The sequence below is a fragment of the Micrasema longulum genome, unplaced genomic scaffold (assembly GCF_059751315.1).
Source record: "Micrasema longulum isolate JH-2025_06_02 unplaced genomic scaffold, ASM5975131v1 h1tg000493l, whole genome shotgun sequence".
NCBI classification, from domain to species: domain Eukaryota; kingdom Metazoa; phylum Arthropoda; class Insecta; order Trichoptera; family Brachycentridae; genus Micrasema; species Micrasema longulum.
Window position 1 is genome coordinate 192,131 of NW_028277690.1, and position 22,402 is coordinate 214,532.

The window sequence follows — 22,402 nt, forward strand, 5'->3', positions numbered from 1 at the left end:
GGAAGTTTCTTGAAAATGTATGGAAAAAAAAAGATTTTATAAAAATGTTTGCATGACGTCTATAGTTCTCCCGAATCAACCAATGATAAAAGAGTTGTAATAGATTTTCGGTTTACGGTAAGTCAACTGACCTATCAGCAGAACTTATCGAGAAGAAGGGGAAGAGAACTTGAGACGTCACTCACGAAGTAATTTCAAAAATACAAAACTTTGAAAAAAACACAGCGCTGATAATACGATACATAAACGAGACGACTTAGTTTAATTATGGTCAATTACTTTTTATTTATTTTTTTACGTCACTTAATCATTCTCGCAGAGTTTTTATGAATATCGTATTTATTAGAGATGTGGTTAAACTACTTTATTCTAATTAATAAATAAAACAATTTACTTCTGTCAAATGTTTTACAACTTAAATAAAATATATTAATAATACAATTCAGTTTTAATTCTGACGAGCCGTTAGTGTCACTTTAGGTTCGACAGTCTCCGCTCGGTACGGCGCAAGCGGCCATGGCGGCCATGACAGCGGCGCGCAGTGTGCTGCGGGAAGCTGACATCGCATCGTTCTGCGTCGAGTTTTCACTTTCATCCCCCGTAAACCGGCTCCCCATTGGGCGAAAGACGTGAAGGAAAATTACAATTTCCACCGCGGCCAATCCGGAGGCAGAGCGCGGCGCTCACGTCGCACCAAAACGGAAAAGCGACCGATGCAAAGATGGGCGATTTGGGATGAAACTTGTGGCTTTTCATTGAATAGCGAAAAGGAATAGGTTGTTCTCGCGACGCAGTGGACGCAGGCGCGTCCGGCCCGACAAAGGGCCGAGAGCGACGACAAATTCTGCAAGTGAAAACTGATGTATTTATGCTTTAAAAATGGTGAAACAAGCGAGGAGGCGGGCAAAAACTAGAATATTTGACGTGTCAAACCATGACAGAGGCATATGAAGAGTGAGTACAATCCCCAACTTATTATTTCACCCGAAATGTCATCGCGTGTACCTTTTGTAGGTAGGGTCTCCGACCAGCCATTTTCTGTGTTGTCTCGTACGAGAGCTTAATGAGTGATTTTTTCGATCTGGAATCTAAATTGAATCCAATTAGAAGCGTTTATCCGCGTCAATTTGATGTTATTCCGCCTATTTTAGTGTTTAAGCTCCTTTGGGCGGACGGGTATATTTCTAGGTACATAACTGTTTCAATCAATGACCGAGGCCACTGGTTCATTCATAAAATCCTCTCATTTCATCTTTCGTATGGCTTTTATCAAGTTTACGGTCATATTCAATCCGCATTGGACATTTTCGCGGCCGGTTGCATTCAACGCGAAATGATTTCACATAAAATTCATTTAGTTTTTCTTCGTAAATATTAGTAATCACCTCGGTTGGCAGATGAATGGAACTGCTTGGTAATGTTTTCAAACACCTTTTTTCCATTTCATTAGCTTATTTTACAAATCAATTATATACGGCTTTTTAAACTTTTGATTATTGTATTTCGTTTATTTGCGAGTCTTGCGAATTCAATATTTTAATATGCACCTCTAAACATAATGAGTGAAACATTTTTTTTTCCAAATTTTATCTTTTGTTAATTTTAATAATTATAACAAGCAATCTTTATATATATATAATTCTTCTGTACGTGTGATGTCACTGAACTTCTCTTGAACGGCTTAACCGATTTACGTGTGGTTTTCAGCGAAATGTAGATCTTTGCACTGCATGTGTTCGTAAATATTAAAATTTTAATTGAATTTGTAAAAAAAAATTAGAAGCATAAATCTTTTTTTCATCGACCTACCAGGGTTGCATTCGACGAGAATGCATATACAAAAAAATGGAAAGATGTTGATTTTTGTGTTTTTGAATGTTTATAAACAATATTCGCTTTTTATGGATCCCAATCAGATTCTTTCCCTAAATTCCTTAATAATTTCTTCCCATTTATTTATTTTTACTTGATTTTTGGTAATAATAAAATAATATTAACCGAAATTAAATACAAAGTTTATATTTGAAGCACTAACTTTGTGGTTATTCATTATAATAAAATAAATAAAACAACTTTGTTTTCAACCACTAATTTTTTTTATTTTTTTTTCACCGACCGGTTTCAAAGCAAACAAGCTTCTTTGTCAAGGTTTAAGTAACTAATGAATTGATTCCTTTTTATTTTATTTCTATCATGTTCACTAAATACTACACGTGGACCCAATAAATCAAGTGTTTTTTTTTTCTTACACGGGTGGTAATCTGATATCATTATTTTCGAAGTAAGCCAGGAGAGGACTAAAAGAAATATTGTTTATTTGGTTATAAATTATTGTTTTCTTATTATGAATCGCTTTTTTAATTTCTAAGATTTCTAAGTTGTTTTATTTTAATATTTTATTTTCAACATGAAGTACTTTTAATCCAGTGTCTTTATTGAAGTTATGATTATTTTCTATCAGATGATTTGCAAATTCATAAAAATTATTATTATTTAAGCATCTTAAGTGTTCTTTTACTCTAATATTAAAGTTTCTTTTAGTTTTTCCAATGTAGATTGAATCGCAATCATTACAATTTAATTGGTATATTCCAGATTTATTATATTTATGGACTTTGTCTTATGTGTCTCTATGTGATTTTTTAACAATGTTCCTATTTTATTAGTTGTGTAGAAAGCTGGTTTAATGTTTGATGTTAGGGAATTTGATAATTGTTTTGAAAATATTTGAAACCGGTCGGTGAAAAATAAAAATTAGTGGTTAAAAACAAAGTTGTTTTATTTATTTTATTATATGAAATTAAATACATTTTTGAACTATCGCATTCATGTGTAAAGTGCACCCTTGGTGGTAAAAAAGGCCGAGCTTGATATTTGCAAAAATAATTATATTATATTTGAAAATGAATTATTTTATGTTTTGGAATTCAACCATAAACAAGTACCTATAGTCCTTAAAATATAGCTTGATTAGAATGACAGCTGTCAAAATAATTTCATTAGTGATGGAAATTACTGATCACTGATCAAATCGATTTTATCACTTATTTCATGCAATCATGGAACTCTGTTTCCGAAAATTGATACAAAAAACGCAAAAACAAGGCTATTATAGTGTATTTAACACAATTATTCACCAAAAAATGAGACATTTTTCGTGAAGAACATCAAACTAATTATTTTTTTATTCGATCAATTTGTCTCATCTCTAACGTTTTTGAGAAATGGTGTAACCTTGTAAGAACGTCGTTAATAATTAGGTTTATTTTAGTTTTCTTTTAGTTTTAAAGCTGATTTTATATATTAATGTTGATTTATGTTAGCCATACATATACGCCAAATACAAATGATTTTTCGTGTGCCAATATAAATAATTCCTTTGACATTACTACAACGTTATGTCGTCACTTTTTCTGACAACTGTCATTCTAATCATCTTACATTTTAAGGACTATAGGAACCTACTTATCGAAGAAAAGTATTTTTCTAAGCTGATAGCAGGCAAACCAACGTTCGGGCAGAATAACGTCTATTGGGTCCGCTAGTTTTAATATAATTAACAAACCAAAAATAACGCACCAACCTAACGTATTAATCAATCAACATTGTTTTAAATAGTTAATAATTGGTCCAGGAAGAAATTTAAATATTAAAATATCTTTGATGAAATGATTCAGTCAGATGTATTTTTTTTATTTATATTTTTTTTATTAATAACAAATTAAAATACAATATTACAACTAAATACAATTTTTTACATTAATCAAATACATATATTTACATTAACGTTTCCCATTACGTAAAAGAAATAAACAATTCTTGTGTACATAATGGGGAGTGACGTCTTACAATAGATTATTTTATTTTAATCAATAGTATTTTTAGAATAACATATATAATTATAAAAAAGATATTAATGATGTTTTTAATCAGTGTTACACAAAGAAGAATTATAAATGTATATTTTTAACTTCTTTCTTAAATATATTGTATTCCTGGCTGTACTTTTTATTATCTTTGTTCATATAAAAAAAAATATTCCTCTGTAAGTATAATGATGTTGTGCAGTAGTTGTTTTTAATTTAGGAATTAAGATATTACCACCTGTTCTAGGTCGCGTACTTACGTTTTGAGACCTAGAAATACTACTATTTATTTACTAGATGAATAATTATTTTATTATTATTTATTAATTAAAAAACAAAAATGGAAAATATTTTTGAAAAGCGCATATAAAAGTCTAGGCATTTACAGAGTGCATATGACATGTTATTTGGTTTATAGGGCACTACAATAGTACATCAAATACTCGGCATTTACAAGGCTTATGACCTGTCATTGGCTAGTTTGAGTGGCCACTTTACACACTGTGTAACATTCACCATTCTGCCTATGTTTAAACATCAATATTTCCTTAATTCTTCCATCTGTTGACTTTTGAGAAGCGATTGAGAAACCTTTATTGACGTGGGTGAAATTCATCCGGCTGAATTAAAATCTTGATAATTCCCTAGGGAGTCTACAAAGATTTTGACATACTCAAAAAATTGTCGGTTAAATTGCCTGGTATATAAAAATTGGAAAATCTTTTAAGGCGTTGCCTAGTGGGCGAAATAATAAAGTCAGATGAATCTCATCTGCATCAATAATGGATTAGGTCTTCATTTACTTAGTTAAATTTAAAACATTTTTGGCCATTTTATTTTTGTTTTAAATAACTGTGTTAAAAATAGGTGGTAGAAATGATTGATTACTTTCAATATTTTGAGATGGTCTTAATTTTTGTAGACAAGCACTGGATTTAACCACTCATTGAGTTATTATTTATTTTTTATTATATGTAGTGAATTTTTTTTGTGTAAAGATGATTAGATTAACAAAATTTTGAGTATGTCTGAATGTTTGTAGACAGGCTGGATTTCCTCCCTAGTGAGCTGAGGAAATGTGGATGTTTAAACATGGGCAGAATGGTGAATGTTACACAGTGTGTAAAGTGGCCACTTAAACCAGCCAATGACAGGTCATAAGCCATGTAAATGCCTTCTTCTTCTTCTTCTTTTTCTGCAGCCTTATTCTCTCCACTGCTGGATGGCGGCCTCTTCCAAACGTCTCCATTCCTTCCTATCACCCGCTTTCATCATCCACGTTTTACCGGCAATAGAGGCAATGTCGTCGACCCATCTTTTCTGTGGCCTTCCAACACTTCTTTTGTTTGACCATGGTCTCCACTTTATTATTCTGGGTGTCCACCTGCCATCATTTTGTCTCGCCAAGTGCCCTGCCCACTGCCTTTTTAATTTTGCTGCACGATCTATGATATCCACGACTCGTTTGGCGCCTTATTTCTTCATTTCTTATTCTGTCTCTTAGACGTACACCGAGCATCTGTCTTTCCATGGATCGTTGCGTGCATTTTAATTTCTGGCTACTTTTTTGTGTTATTATAGACATGGTTTCTAGTCCATATGTTGTCACCGGCAATATGCACGATTCATATACTTGTCTTTTCAAGCATATAGGGACTTGTTTATTTTCAAAAATATATTCAGTTTGCCGACTTAGACTTCCAAATCCCCTGCTCAAAAATGTTTTCCCTCTCTGTTGAAATAATTTTAAATGTGAATCACTCCCTAGGGAGGAAATCTAGCCAGTCTGCAAGCATTTGGACGTACTCAATTGTATAAGGTTCTTTTTTAAAATTAGTATCATCTAGTGGAACATTTATATTAGGTATAGATTAGTTTGAGCGTTGGTCCGTACAAGTCTATAAACAAATAAAAAATAAATAAATAAACCACTGAACTCCCTTATTCTGATGAAGTCTTTTCTAACTGTGTGTTTTTTGTTTCAGTGATTGGCTGGTCCGAGTGCGTGCGCAGGTGATGTGTCGGGACGAGGGGACCGGCGGTTGGGTGCCCCTCGGAGGGGGGGGGCTCTCCAACGTCATGGTGCGCAAACGGCCCACTCACAGTGAGTATGGAAACTAAAAAAAAACATAAACCGGCTCCTCGGCTTCATCAAGTTGAGCACTCATCTGCCAGACAAAATCCATCACGAAAAATAACTTTATTTAATTTACTTACATATAACTTTGAATTATCTATCCTTACCTCTGTTTTGTACAAATACATTTAACTCTTTAATAAAGATACCAGTCTCGAAGATGTCGCGATAGCGATGAAACCGGTCACTGGATATTCCAAATTTGTGGATTAAAGTATCACTCGTGTTTTATTTATATAATAAATTCTACGCCATCTTCTATAATAATATTTGTGTATATTTTCAGCCCTGGGTAACTTGGAGTCCCTCCTCTGTGAGGGGCATCGCCATACGCCATCCAATGTCTCTCAGGGTCCCCCCTCGACCCAACCCAAAGGAAATCACTTCAAACAGGTGAGGAAACGCACACTGCACCCAGTTTATATATTATAAACTATGATTTATTTAAATTCATTTCAACAGAGAGGAAAAAAATTTTGAGAAGGGAATATGGAAGTCTAGGCATGGAAATCCAGCCAGTCTGCAAGCATTTGGACATAATCAAACATTGTTGAATTACTACCTGGTAAAAGAAGAAGTATAAAAATTGAAAAATTGTTTTCAGGCGTTGCCTAGTAGGTGATTTGGTTCAGCCGGATGAATCTCACCCACGTGATAAAGGTTTCAGCTCTTTTACTTCACAAAAGTCAACAGATGGAAGAGTTGAGGAAATGTGGATGTTCAAACATGGGCAGAATGGTGAATGTTACACAGTGTGTAAAGTGGCCACTTAAACCAGCCAATGACAGGTCATAAGCCCTGTAAATGCCTAGACTTCCATATTCCCTTCTCAAAAATTTTTCCCTCTCTGTTGAAATGAATTTAAATATGAACATCTCCCTAGGGAGGAAATCCAGCCAGTCTGCAAGCATTTGGACATAATCAAACATTGTATGATTTATTTATTTACTAGCTTTTACCCTCGGCTTCCCTCACGTGGATTAGAAAAAAATATTTAGGTTATTCATATATTTATTAAATCTTCTAAGAGCAACATTTGTTTTTACGCCCCAATGTCCAGAATGTGTAGATTAGTCAATTCATCACATGACTTGGAATTCTTTGGGATAGATCTTACGGCTTTTCGTAGATCTCTTCGCGACTAAACTTTGTGGGAAAATTGGACAAAATTAAAATATTGTTAATTGATTTCAAATCGATTATTTTCCACATCCCACCTTACCGGCTCAATGGGTCACTAATTGTTACTATATTTCATTGTTTTTTTAGTGTACTTTTTTAATTTTTGGGATTAAAAGTACAAGAATAATAATTTGAGGGAAAAAAACGAAACAGAAAGTAATTTGAAGATTAAATTATAATGAAAAACATGCTCAAAGTAATTACAAGAAAAAAAAATCTTTAAAGTAACCCCCCAGAAACAACATGTAAAAAGGTTATATTTAAAGTATCTAATCAGTTTTTACATAAGTGAAAGTAATATTAGAAATGCAAAAACATAAACTAAAAGTAATTAAATAAACATGCTCAAATACAAAAAAAATCAAAAAGGAAAAATAAAACGCATATAAATATTTGTAAATATATATTATATAATCGGGTTGTGGTCCTGTGGCTAGTGTCTCGGACTCATGGAACAAAGGTCCGTGGTTCGAATCCTACTCTACCCCAATTTGATTCCATTTTCTAATAGTGAATTATTTACAACTCCTTGAAAATGACCCTCAAAATTAAATATTTGGGTGAATCATAAGAACGCAAATATTTCTTTTTAAAAAAAAAAAAAAAATAATAAAATAACTTTATTATTATGTTTATTAAATTACATATTCTACTATATATGTAGATGTGTTACTATTATTACTTTATTGTATTATTTTGTATTTATTTTTACCATTAATTAATAACCGCATTTAATTATAAAATTAATATAAATTATTAATAACATATTGCCATGTTTTATTGTATAACTTTTCTACATTCCATTTTTCGAAATGTATAAATTTTTGTTATTTATATTTTTCTATTATTATTTTGTATATTATTTTGATTATTTTGTATATTATTTAATATGTTAATAAATGTTTTTTATTTAAATATAGAAGAGTCCCTACTTAACACTGAATTTTCTAACAAGTCGGGACATCAAAAATTATAATTGTGCTCCGTCATAAAATTGTGTATTAAATAAATAAATATTATTCATATTTATTTTTATAAAAAAGAAATACATAAATACGTTCTTATTGTTTACCCATGTATTTAGATTTTGGGGCTATTTTAAACAAGTTGTAATTAAACAATGTTTGATTATGTCCAAATGCTTGCAAACTGGCTGGATTTCATCCCTAGGGAGTTGTTCATATTTAAATTTATTTCAACAGAGAGGGAAAAAGTTTTCGAGAAGGGAATATGGAAGCTCTGTTGAAATAAATTTTTAAGTTGTAATTAACTCACTATTAGAAAATGGAAATCAAGTTGTAGTAGACTGGGGTTTAGACCTCGGAAATCTGATGCGTGAGTCCGCAACATGTTAGTAAAAAGATATTTTGAGGAAATTAAAAAAAAGAACAGATGAAAAGTTATAATAAAAGAAATTAAAAGATAAGAAAAAAAAAAATTTTAAAAAGACAATATCAAAAATAATAGCAAATTATAGTTAGAAAAGTAATATTTATTTATTAAAAGTAATTAAAAATCTAAAAACATGCTCTCAAAAAAACAGCATTTAAAATTATCTTTTATTTAATGTATCTTTTACAATTTAAAAAAAGTGGTATGAAGTGTGACATGTAATAAAATTGGCGGTATCTCGTGTTTTAGCTGGGAGGTAGCGGCACACAGCTGGAGAAGGCCGGTCAGCGAGGATGCGCTCCCGACTCCTCGAGTGACACCAATACAGAACGCCCCGCGCTTCCCAAGTATGAATACTTCATCTACGGGAAAAGGATCAACGATCAGTCTGTACGTATAGTGGAGTCTCTATATTCATCATCCCCATATTCGACAACCGTCGCATAAAAATCAAATCATATCAAAAATATAATTCAGATTAGTTTTTTTTATTTTTTTATTAATAAATTTTATAAAAGGCACATGTTTTTAAAAAATTCTACACAGATCTACTTTATACATCTAGTAAATGTTATCACTGTAACTCTCCAAAAAAAGAGGCTAACTCTTGTGCTTGAAGAGTGACGTACACTGTTGTAGTTGTTTATTTAAAAGAATTTTTATAATTTTAAATAAACAAGTACAAGAGAAACAAAACAAAAACATAGGATATATAAAGAAAATCATAAAACAATAATACATTCATACTAATTAAAATTTAATGCAGTTTTTACATGTGTTCAAAAAATTTCTTTAGATTTACTTTAAATTTATTTATTGATATATTATTTTTAATAGTTTTTAATTCATTGGGAAGATTATTGTATTTTTTTACACCTTTGAAGACAAAGCTATTTTGACCATGACTTGTGTGGAATTTAGGAATTTTAATATTATGTTGGTATCTTAGTGACTTATTCATCTCAAATTCTTTTATTTTTTCTTCTTTATAAATTTGTATGATAAAATATTATTTTATAAAGAGTGTCTACTGTATAAACCTGAAATATTTTAAATAAACTTTCTTTATTGAATGTTAAGGATTTCTTTAAAATTACTTTAAGAATTAATCTTTGTACTTTGTGGGTTTGATATATTGGTATATGCACCACCCCACCCTACAATACCATATTGTAACAAAGATTGTACAATTGAGTAATAAGCTATTTTTAAATTAATGTTTTTTAAAATATTCCTTAATTTAATAAATATGTATATACATTTTCTAATTCGTTTAACTAGTTCACTAATATGGTCTTTCCATTTTAAGTTTTGGTCTATGTATATACCGAGATATTTAATTTTATTTGTTTATTTAGTTATTTAATAATACACGGTGTAGCAAAATTTTGATGATGTATCTAAAATTTGTGATTAAATTCTTTCGTAATTTTATAATTCAATGAAATAATTCATTTTCCTAATTAAAATATAACGAAGCCGTTTTAGGCTCAGTGACAACTTTGTTGCTTGTCTTTGGACTCTTTGGAACAATTGAACGTAGTTATGCAGAAAGCAGCCAGCCATAGAAAAGTGAAACTGAGATAATAGCACATTTGTGAAGAGTCAATAACCAAATCTACACAACAGTTAAAATGTTTTTGACTTTAACAAATGATAAACATGGAATATATGAGTTTTTTTTATATTACAAACAAGAATTTAATTATGTATTTGACCAGTTTTAATGATTTTTTAAATTCGTTAAGATTTTTCTAGTGCTGTGAGTGTTTTCTGCGAATTGAGAAATACCGTTTTTGTGATGGACACCATTTTCAGAAGGTGATTAAAACAATTTTTTGTATGAAAGCGGTCTGGCTGTTTTTAGCAGAACATAGAATTAACCTTACTGCACCCAATAACATCAATATCTATTTATTTATTTTTAATTGTGGACTGGCTGTTTTCTGCATAACAACGTTCAATTTGATGTCTGTAAAACAAAGGGATTTTTTATTTCTTTATTTTAACATGTTAGACATATTGATTGATTTGGTGTTTATTTTGTAGAACTCCATATTTAAACTTATAATTAGAATTCAAACACTGATTTGAGTCTACTGAACACTTAATTTTATTTTTACAAATATAAACATATAAAAATAAAAACTTCGTGACAATTGTTTCGCCTTATTAGGGCATTCGTTTGAATATATTGACATTTGTTTGAAAATGCCCTAATAAGGCGAAACAATTGTCACGAAGTTTTTATATTTGTAAAAATAAAATAAAGTGTTCAGTAGACTCAAATCAGTGTTTGATTTCTAATTATAAGTTTATAATGTTAGACATAATTTGAATTGTACATTGGTGGATTTATTGCCAAATGGCAACTTCTTCCAACCAACTGATGAAGATGATTTCACTAAATAAAGATACATTTTAGTTAATTAAGGTTTTTTTATTTTATTTTTTATTTTATTGCTCAAAAAACTTATAATTTTAAAATACTAATGTTGTATTAATTTTTTTAATTATTATTATCTAGTTATTCTCAACTTTACTGAGTTATATTTATATTTAGTACATAAGATTTTCTCATGGTTATTGCTATGTTTATTTAGAAATGTTATGTTTCTTTTTAACTTTTTGTATTATATGTTTACTAAATTGTTTAGTTTTAATTAATCTATTATTTCATACTATGTACTTTTTTTTTTTTTGTTTATTTTTCCATACTGTTACATATTATGCATGTATTAAATTACATATTTTATACATTATATTTATTAAACATTAGAAGAGAAAAAGAGAAAAAATACATATTCTAAAAATAAACATAGCCTTAAATTTGGAAAAAACTACTACATGATTATTGTGCACTGCTGTGATTATTTCTGTAAATTATTATTTTTTTGTTAAAGGTTCTTTGAACCGTTGATTTATAAATAAATTAATTAATTTATTAACATATTACAACAGAGATGAAGAACATTTAAGAGAAGGTAATATAGAAGTCTAGGCATCTACAGGGCTTATGACCTGTCAATGGCTGGTTTAAGTGGCCACTTTACACACTCTGTGTAACATTCACCATTCTGCCCATATTTGAACATCTATATTCCTTCAATTCTTTCATCTGTTGATGTTTGTGAAGAGAATGAACAAGTGTAGAAATTGAAAAAACAACATTTTCAGGCGTTGCCTAGTATGTAGGTGAAATAATTCAATTAGATGAATCTCACCCGCATAAATAAAGGTTTCAGCTCTTTAACTTCACAAACATCAACAGATGAAAGAATTGAAGGAATATAGATGTTCAAATATGGGCAGAATGGTGAATGTTACACAGTGTGTAAAGTGGCCACTTAAACCAGCCATTGACAGGTCATAAGCCCTGTAGATGCCTAGACTTCTATATTACCTTCTCTTAAATGTTCTTCTTCTCTGTTGTAATATGTTAATATAAACAGCTCCCCGGGGAGTTGAATCCAGTCCTTGTCTACAAAAATTTGGACAAACTCAAAATATTGTAAATAAATAAATGTATGGTTTGTTGCGCCAGGTGGTCTTGCAGTGCACGATAAAGAAGGACTTCCAGTACAACAAGGTGATGCCGACCTTTCACCACTGGCTGACGGATGAGAAGCGCTTCGGCCTGACCTTCCAGACGGCGGCCGACGCGCGCGCCTTCGACCGCGGCGTCCGCACCGCCATAGAGGACCTGTTGGACGGTGAATATTTATTTATGCGACAAATGGCGTGTTATATCAACCCGCTGCGTAATGACAGACTGTAAGCCCATCTCTACTTGACCTACCCGTAATCAGCCTGTTAGGCTAGTGAGCAGGGTTACTAAAATATTGCAATATTGACATAAATCTCCGAACGCTGTACGTACACTCCTCCTTAGAACAGGTTTCCTTGTGAGGAGGATTCTTGAAATAATTTTTGCATAAAAAATATTTCATATAGCATAATAATAAAATATTTTATAAAATAATGAGATCTATCTCATTATCGTAAGTCTTTTTAATTGACTCTTTTTAGTATTTCATAAATTTATTGCATAAAATAAGCCTACATATTTAGTAATAGGGAATCTAATCTTCAAGCATTTTTGTCCTTATCCCGCCCAATTTACAGTAACTTAATGTTCTTAAAATTAATATTTAAAAAATCTTTGATTATTGAGTACATGAAAATAACATTTTTATATGTATAAATTGTATGTATTTATTTGATATGTAATATATATTTTCTTTACTAACTTTGTATACTATGTGGAAATCTGTTATTAGTTCTGAGTTTATACACTATATCTGTTTGTTTACTAAAAATATGTATGTAGAACTGTTGATTTCCCTAATAAAATAAAAAAAAAAAAATAAAAAAAAACTAGTGAATAGAAAATAAAAACGGAGTGTTCTCTGTTTAGGATAGTCTCCATCTAACATGGCTCAGCCTGTTCTAAATGGAGATTTTTTATCTTTTAAAGCATAAGTAATTCGGTAGTCAGATGGCAGAAGGGAGCATCTGTAATTTTCAAAAATATTCAGGAGAGCTGAAATACGTCTCAATTTCAAGACTTTAATCCACAAACTAAAATATTTTAGTGTTGTTTTCCAATAATAAATTACCATTCTAAATGACGCAGTGTATTTACTGAAATATTAACTAAAACTTTTGAAAACTTAAACATAGACAAAAATACAGATGGTCCCTTCTGCCATCTGACTACCGAATTCTATACTAATATAACAATAACAAAAAAAAAAACAGAAAAACACATATTTAAAAAAAAAATATATATATTTTTCAGAAAAATCTCTCGTTGCACTATTTATATGTGCAGTTATTTTCATTTTAAATTTTGTTTAACATGAAAATAATGCTCTTTACCAAGCGTTTCGGGGATGCCTAATTTAACAATTATTTTTAAATCCTGGTATTTTTCAGGGTCAGCACGTTTGCCTACCATGCCAAAGGTCTCAGGTTCGATTCCCGACATGGTCAATATGTAATATTTATTGAGGAGGGTTATTATTAGGAAAAATGTTACACTAACAATATTTCATAGTCCCTGAACTGGTACCCGAAGCGTGAGACTGATCATCTTACCTTCATGTGACAAAAATGATCACTGCGATTGGTGTGCCAATCCAGTGCCCTATGCACCATTAGGTGCGGAAAGGCGATGATGATGATGAATAATAAAATACATATCAATTATATCATCGGCTTACTTGTAAAGCCTTCCAAATCCAAATTACAAAAATGTTCAGAAGACAGTTGAAGAGTTTCTTTTTACAAAAACTGCATTATTGAAATTGGACTGTTTTCTCATTAAATAAATGTTTATTAAAATTTAATATAGGTACCTACTACTAATTTAATTTAAAAAAAATGTATATTGATGACAAAATACATTGAATATAGAATTAACATATTACAACAGAAAAGTCTAGGCATCTGCAGGGTTTATGAGGCCACTTTATACACTTTTTAACATTTACCATTCTGCCTGTATTTGAACATCTATGCACCATAAGGCCGACGTCCTAATAACTCTGATCTCTAACTGATGATGATGATATTGTGGAGAAATGTTTTCATACATAACTTTTAAAATAAAATAAAAGGAAAAACTTCAGACAAAACATACTCTTTCATACCAATAACCATAGAACTAACCATGGTTTTCATTCCCCTTTGTTGTACCACAGTTTAATATGTATGGTTTTTATTTTTTAGTTCGCTGGTCTGTCTTTAAACTGTATTTTCTTAATGTTATTATATCATTGTCGACTCTTTGTTTCTGTAAAATAAATTAACAAATGAAAAATATTTTTTTAAATATTTAAAAAATATATATTTCCTTTTTATTAATTGAAGATGTCTAGCCGCAGCGAAACTGAACCCTGCTAGTCAATATTCTAAATGTGTTTGGCAAAGTGCAAAATATAGTAATTTATAGAAAAATAAAATGAATGTGTGAGCTAAGTTTTATATATGAACTAATTTATCTAATGTGCTTTCTATTTGGTTGCGCATACACTGGATTTCTCCATGGTGAGTTCACGTTGCATTTTTTAACAAGTAATGATTGTTTAGGGAATAGATATAAAGTGGACAATGTTTTCTTTTTTGAGAAATGGACCAGAAATTGCAAAGTAGCATTCTATGCCACATAAATAGGATGGAAATTGGGTATACAATATGTAACTATTCTACTTGAATTTTTTCATAGATTTATTCCTTCAACAAATTGTTCAATTTCCCATAAAATAAATAGATATTTAAAAACGTATTTACTGAAATTTTCTTACATTACATAGCATACAAAAATAACATAAAACAGTATAAAATAATTTTAAAAAAATCATAGGCATAGACTGTGCGTAGGTTTACATGGTTTTATCTGTTTTACTTCACAATAAACGCGTGTACGCAATAAAAAAATACGCAGTTTAAATATTTTAGTATAAGAAACAAAAAAAAGACCTAAAAGAACAAATGAAAACTTAATGGTTCTAAAAAAATAGTATCTCTAAGAAATTTTTGTAATTAATTTATAAGGATGTAATATTTTTGTAATTAATTTATAAGAGTTGTAATTTTTTTAAATTTTAACCCTTCAATGCCCAATTTTTCTAATTCTTGCTAAAAATATTTTTTATGTATGTTTTTTGGTGCAAATACTGGGAAAAATAATGAAAAAAAAAATTTTTTTTTTCTGTTTTAATTTCATATTTTAGTTTATGCGGACGATATGCTACATCGAGCATTAAAAGGTTAAAATAATACAAGAATGCAAGGAAAACAAGAAATAGCGGTTCTTATGAACATCTTTTTACATAATAATAAAAGTTGCGGAATTATTTTTACATTTTCTCAAATATTTTACTTATTTTTTGATGATATAAAAAAAATTTTTTAGGAATTGTGGTAAATATTTTTCTTTGGATCTTTATTTATTTTTACCTTATTTTAGTATTGTTTTTGCTTTAAAATTGAAAAATCTCAATTAACTAACAAAAGTCAGTCCTGACAGGTTTGTCAATTAATGATATTAATTCTTGAATGGCCAATGGCTCACTAAATGGCCCATCCCTGTAGCTTTCTCTTTCTATCGCGCTGATATTTGAGAGAAAGCGATATCCCCCCGCTTGTCCCCACTTAACCCCCACCCGAAAGATAGATACAGCAGTAGATACATCTTAAACTATTGACAAGTAAAATTCATTCAGTCAATTAGTGACTTTTAACTGCATTGATTTTAACTACAAGTAAAAATCATAATTAATTTTACTTCTTACAAAATTTTTAAATAATGTAATTAATGATTTTGTGTGATTTTATTTTATTGAACGGCCACTTTAAGCATATAATGATTTTTACATATCATACATTGAATTTAGATGATGAATTTTGTACACTCAATTCATTTTTGCTCAATATTGCAAATAATGAGTTTTACCTCTAAGCAGACGTTATTATACAAATTAATGAACATTTTTTGTAGATTAACTATAAAATAAATATCGGTTCGCCACTGCTATGAGTCTATACAATCATTTATTAAAATCATGGGTCCCTCAAAATCAATGTTTTGTGAAAACAGCAATTGTCCGCATTCATTAGTATGATTGAACAAAAATATGGAATGATTCCGCGATGAAGTGGGAGGAATTGAGTATTAGAGTAGAATGAGAAAGAAGAGGTTAGCCATGAACTGAAAAGCATTGAGCTTCTGTAGTATTTTAGTATGCCTGTTTCAGATGATCAATTTGTTTTGTTTTAAGGTCTGGGTGGGGCGTGGCCGTCACTTCACGCGTACAAAAAACACAACCCAGCTCCGCAAGAAGATGAAGACGACAACATATTTGAGGTTAGTTCAGAAATGGGTCCAAAACAAAATATTAAAAACACAAGTCTTTTTCCATTTTTTATTTTTAAAATAGGCTAAAATTATGATAAGTCACGGTGTTTTTTTCATGCCTCGTCGGGTGTTACAGAGGTTTAAAATACATTCTTTTTCCTTTATGTAATGGGAAACGTTAATATAAATATATATCGCCGACGGTAATCCAATACTATCGCCTATAGTCCTTAAAATATAGCTTGATTAGAATGACAGTTGTCAGCAAAAGTGACGACATAACTTTGTAGTGACGTCTAAAGAGTGATTTATATTGACACACGAAAATCATTCGTACCTGGCATGTTAATTATTTTTTTTAATACAATGCTTGACATATAAATCAACATGAATGCATAAAGCTTTAAAACTAAAAAAAATAAAAAATAAACCTAATTATTAACGACGTTTATTACAATGAAAAAATAAAAGAATTTGAGATGAATAAGTCACTCAGATACCAACATAATATTAAAATTCCTAAATTCCACACAAGTCATGGTCAAAATAGCTTTGTCTTCAAAGGTGTAAAAAATTATAATAATCTCCCAATGAACTAAAAACGATTAAAAATAATATATCAATAAATAAATTTAAAGTAAATCTAAAGAAACTTTTTGAACACATGTAGAAACGACATTAAATTTTAATTAATAAGACTGTATTATTGTTTTATGTTTTTTTCTTCATATTTCCTATGTTTTTATTTTTTTTCTCATGTACGCATTTATTTCAAATGCTATAAACTCTTATAAATAAACAATTATAACAGTGTAAGTCACTCTCCAAGCACAAGAGTTAGTCTCTTTTTTTGGAGAGTTACAGTGATAACATTTACTAGATGTATAAAAGTAGATCTGTATAGAATTTTTAAAAAACATCTACTTTTTATGAAATTTATCAAAAAAATTTTTTTTTTAATGCTTGACATGTAACATAAATATATGAAATCAGCTTTAAAACTAAAAAAAAACTAAAATAAACCTAATTATTAAAGACGTTCTTACAAGGTTACATCATTTTGCGAAAACGTTCCATTTTTTTGTAAACTTTTTGTTAAAAAAAAAATAGAAATATTTTAAATTTTTAAATGATAATAAATCATTCCATGCGTCTCTATATGTTGAGTCGACCCTACAAATTTGAAGTGATTCGGTCAAGCCGTTTTCAAGATATGATGGAGGTAAGTTCGAAAAACATAGTATTGAGAAAAACACGTTTGAAGTTTCGAGTACAGTTACAACTCATACCAGCGCTCCGAATACCTGCCTCTTCTAACTGCTGTATCTTTATAATGGCTTCGAATAAAAAAAAAAAACACTTTACCAACATATTCTAGATATATTCTTCTTCTTCTACGACGTTGGCGATCACTACAGCGAAAGCATATGTATTTGTCCTGCGCTAATTTTACATTTTGCAGCCAGGACGACTGCTTATTGATGTACTCGCCGTAGTGATTCCTGGGAAAATATAACCAGAGTGGTTTCCCGTTGCCTTCTTTGGTGGATTTTATGTCGGGGTTACCTTCCCTTAGCTGGTTGGTTTTGAGGCGCCAAAAACTCGCCTTTCATCCTCTCGTTATCTGCTGTGATCACCAACACCACCCTTATAAGTGTGATCCCATTGCCCGGGGTTCGCGACGTGGACGCTGACGAGTTGGACTAGTCAGTGTTGCCGGTGGAATGCAACTGGACGTTTACAGCATTTTATAGAATCACATCCTCCAGCAAGATGTGACTTACTGCGACCCTACTGACAGTTTGAACTAGATATATTAAAGAAACAATTTATGCAACAAAAAAAAACCAGAGACCCCCTTAAAGAATCCCAAAAATTTATGTTGTAAATACCTCTCACTGCCCTCTTCTGCAAAACAAAAACTGCAGAAATATCGGCATATAGTCAGATATCCCACACTAAAATGCCATAAGACATAACAGTGTGAAAGTAGCTAAAATAGACTATTCTTGCTGTAGCTACATACGTTATGAGTCGGATATTCCTGACGGCGTGTGCTGCTGCACATTTTATTTATTCATTCTTTTTCCAAGTCGGTCCCTCAATGCTGAGGATCGTGATCACCCTGAACACTTTTAATTAGTCTGTTCCACTCTAGTCTGTCCCCAGCCCGACGTACTGACTCATCAAATTTTAGCCCCGTAGCCACCTTTATTTGGTCAGTCCATCATCTTCTCCTACTCAATTTATTTATACAAAAATAATAACGTATCCCTAACTCTACGAGGCCAACAGCCCTGTGTTGAGCTGGGATACAACATAATGGAAAATGGAAGCATGTACATTACATCCTGGGGGATGATAGCAGTGTAGTGTGCGGCAAATTTGTGATCATGATCCCGATGTTGCCGCGTTTGATTCCAGTGCCTGAACCTTCCCTCGGACTCGCGCTCCAGCTCGGAGAACTCTACGGCCTCTCGCAGCGTACATCGCCACCAGCACGCTCCCCCCACCACCAACACCACGGCCAACACCACGACGCACGCACCCTTCCATCTCTCGGGTAAGTGACTGATACACCATAATGATCCTTACAGTTGGGCCTCATTTCAATTTTAAAAATTTATCGTATCTTTGGATTATATATTGGAGACCTGGTCCGGGCTTTGATGTACGGGAGCGAAGTATGGAGTTGGAAAAACAGGGATGAAAGTGGCTGAATGCTGTCGAAATGCGATCTCTTAGGCCATGTACGATAGATGCACAAATGTAGAGATCCGTACATTATGTGAGGCCGAGATAAGCACTATCGACAAAATCAAGAGAGGAGCTCTGCGCTGGTTTGGACATGTAGAGCGAATGGACAGCGAAAGAACGGCTAAGAATATTTACAATGCGAATGTTGATGGACGCAGAAATAGAGGAAGACCGAGAAAAACATGGCATGACTAAATCCAACAAGTACTTGAAGATGGACATGTCAAAAGTCGGAATAATCGGCGCGCGTGCATGAGAAGATGTGTGAATGTAGAGGAAGCGAGATTATATATATTTATTGAAATTTTTTTGTTTTCTTACAATATACATAAGAGGTAAAACAAAGTATTAAAAAAATAAAGGATAATTACATGGCAATAAAATACAAAATAACAGTAAAAATAGTAAACAAAAAATACCACAAAGGCATGGCCTATTCGTGGGTATACAAGAAATGTTTGTGAATTTTAGCTCCTAAAATAAATAGACAGGTATAATATTTTTGTGTAACATAAGAAAGAGAAAAGAAAATATTCTGTAAAAGATTATAAGGTACTTTTTTATTTTATAGTAATAAAAAAAGGAAATAAAAATATTCAAAAAACATAAAAATATTCCTTATTATTATAAATGGCAACAAAATATATCATAGAAAAAAAGAGTTAATGTCTTTAGTTTGAATCCAGGATAGTGCGTGTTTTTTAAAAGAAGCAAAATTTTGAAAGTTTGGGATCAATGAAATATTATCAGTAAAAAAAGAATTAAACATTTTGGGCCTATAAAATATGCATGTCTCTGTGCGAGCCTCGTTTTACAATGTGGTATTTCTAACACACGATTCCTTCTTTGACTTGATCTATTTGAATTGCTTGTAAATGCATTTTGGTTCTTAAATATATATTTTAAACATTGAAAACAATATATATACACGATAGAGGGATGTGGTATTCTGTCTTCTCTGCCTACCCTTACAGAGAAATGGTGTGATGGTTTTATTGTTGTTGTGTTTGTATTTTTATAAAACCAGAATTCTGGACCCCCGTTTTCGATTCGATGGCTGCTCTCAGGCTGGTTTGCGCGTTCGCCAACCGTGCTTGAGGCCCCAAGTTCGATTCCTGGCACGAAACATTTGTTTTTAAACTCATCAGGAGGTTATCTATGGTCTCCCGGAGCATTTTTTTAAAAAAACTTTTTTGTTAATCTTCATTTAATTTTGATTTAATTTATTTGTTGATTTAATTTTTTTGTGTAATCTATGTGATCTTGCCCAGGGTTCGCGATGTGAACGCTAAGAAGTTGGACTAGTCAGTAGTGTTGCTTGTGGAATATGACTGGGCGTTCACAGCATTTTATTATTTTATTTCGACGGCTTACGCCTTTAACAAAGTATAAAATAATATTGAAAAACAATTATAATAAAACAAAACACCTGAACACAGTATAGACAATATAGATACATGAAATAAAATCAGCAGAGAATAAGGAAACAATAAAGGAAAATTAAATAAGAAATTATAACATAGGTATGCAGCAAATTAACAATAAATAAAGGGTTTAAATATAAAAAGTATTGAAGTAACAGAGGCGATGTTTCATTGCATAAACAGTAAAACAAGTATAACACTTGGTACATTTTTATAATTTAAAAAAGAAGTGATTAACTCTTAAAAGACTGTGATAAATAATCCCTTTGCGCGCGGTGATGTAACATCGTGTTACCACTAGTAAAAGACGGAATAATTATAAGTTCAAAAATTGAAAGAAAAAAAAACATGGAGTCATACTGTTTAATAATCCCTTTTCCATTATTTGTGCAAATAAACATATAATTTAGCCCTGTTATAGTAAAATAAATTAATAATCATAAATACGCCGCTCAGATTACGCGCGTGCGTTTCTCATCACTGTTATCAACCGGCTGAAATCTGAATCTATTTTACACTTTACTTAGTTTTGTTTTTGTCTCTTTCACACTAACACCTGCCATAAAACAGCGTTTCTGTCTTCCTTGTGATGAGTTCTATCTTCGTGCTCTTTCTTATACATATGTGTTGCTGAATTAGCGGACACTCTTTTTTCGCGTAGCGAGGATAAATATTTTTTTGTATTAACATCCAGCATGGTTGTAAAAATTTCACTTTCCAAATCCGGTGTGAAAATGTCCATTTGAAGATTACAAAAAATACGAATTCATCATTTTAAAAAATAAGAGAGATATATCAAGTCTGGTGTCCTATGTCGACTAGTGTGACATCACAGCCACACAAGAGTTAAAAAGTAATGATTTTAATTGGTATAAATTAAATAAGTCCAAGTTTCCATGTTTGTTTGCTAACATGTGGAACCGTGGAATAGGTGAGTATTTGGCATAGTTTGAAGTATGCAAATCAACAGCAAAAGAAGTATTTTGTCTCGTCCCACGCTGTCTCACATAAAAATTCACACAATTTAAAAGTTCGAGACTGTCAAGAACATTATTGAATAATTTGAAAAGCAGCACTAAATCTGAAATTTGCGTTCTATCACTAATACATATTAATTTTAACTGCTTCATTAAACATTTATAGTTAAGCTCTTCAATTGGAATGTTTAATTTGAAATTTATAAATCTTAAAAACTTGTGTTGGACCTTCTCCACACTGTTTATATGGGTAACGTAATGAGGAGACCAAACTGAGGACCCATATTCTAACTGGCTTCTTACTAAGGTCATGCATAATATTTTTAATGCATCAACAGACTTAAACTCTCTTGTTTTTTTTAGGTTTTTTTTGTTAAATTTACACATAATTTTATATAATATTCCCAAGGAGTTTTAAAAAAAAAACTTATTTAGGGACATGCAGATAACAATATTTATTTAAAGACGTTTTTATATTTTAAACTATAACATTATTTACAAAAGCAGAATAAAAATTATGATACACTACAAATTAAAAGGGTATGAAAAAATATTTAAAAATAACAAAATAAACATAATACTAGTTATGGAAATAAATTCAAAATGGTTTATACATTATACAATCTAGGAAAGAAAAATTTAAAAATCTTAAAAGTTTAAAAAATTACATGTATGTATATATACAAACTGAACTAGTACGAGAGTGCAAATGTTAAAAATTACAAGAGTAAAAAAGTTTTTTTAAATTAACAAAATATACCCAAAAGCGCACCCAATACTGGTTATAAAAATATCAAAAACATATT

At 31.0% G+C, this 22,402-nt stretch overlaps 1 protein-coding gene across 2 annotated transcripts in view; it reads left to right on the top strand.

Annotated features, from left to right (window-relative positions):
- Positions 1 to 536: 536 nt before the first annotated feature.
- Positions 537 to 22,402, top strand: part of Spred (Sprouty-related protein with EVH-1 domain) — a 33,407-nt gene continuing 11,541 nt past the window's right edge. Inside the window, exons 1-7 of one of the 2 annotated variants that reach the window (XM_088227205.1) lie at positions 537 to 954; positions 5,852 to 5,970; positions 6,290 to 6,396; positions 8,827 to 8,967; positions 12,122 to 12,290; positions 16,362 to 16,447; positions 18,863 to 19,001. In XM_088227205.1, the coding sequence (XP_088083331.1) occupies positions 935 to 954; positions 5,852 to 5,970; positions 6,290 to 6,396; positions 8,827 to 8,967; positions 12,122 to 12,290; positions 16,362 to 16,447; positions 18,863 to 19,001 (781 nt within the window). In that variant the 5' untranslated portion in view covers positions 537 to 934. The remainder of the gene's footprint in view (positions 955 to 5,851; positions 5,971 to 6,289; positions 6,397 to 8,826; positions 8,968 to 12,121; positions 12,291 to 16,361; positions 16,448 to 18,862; positions 19,002 to 22,402) is intronic. The other variant, XM_088227206.1, reaches the window with a different exon arrangement.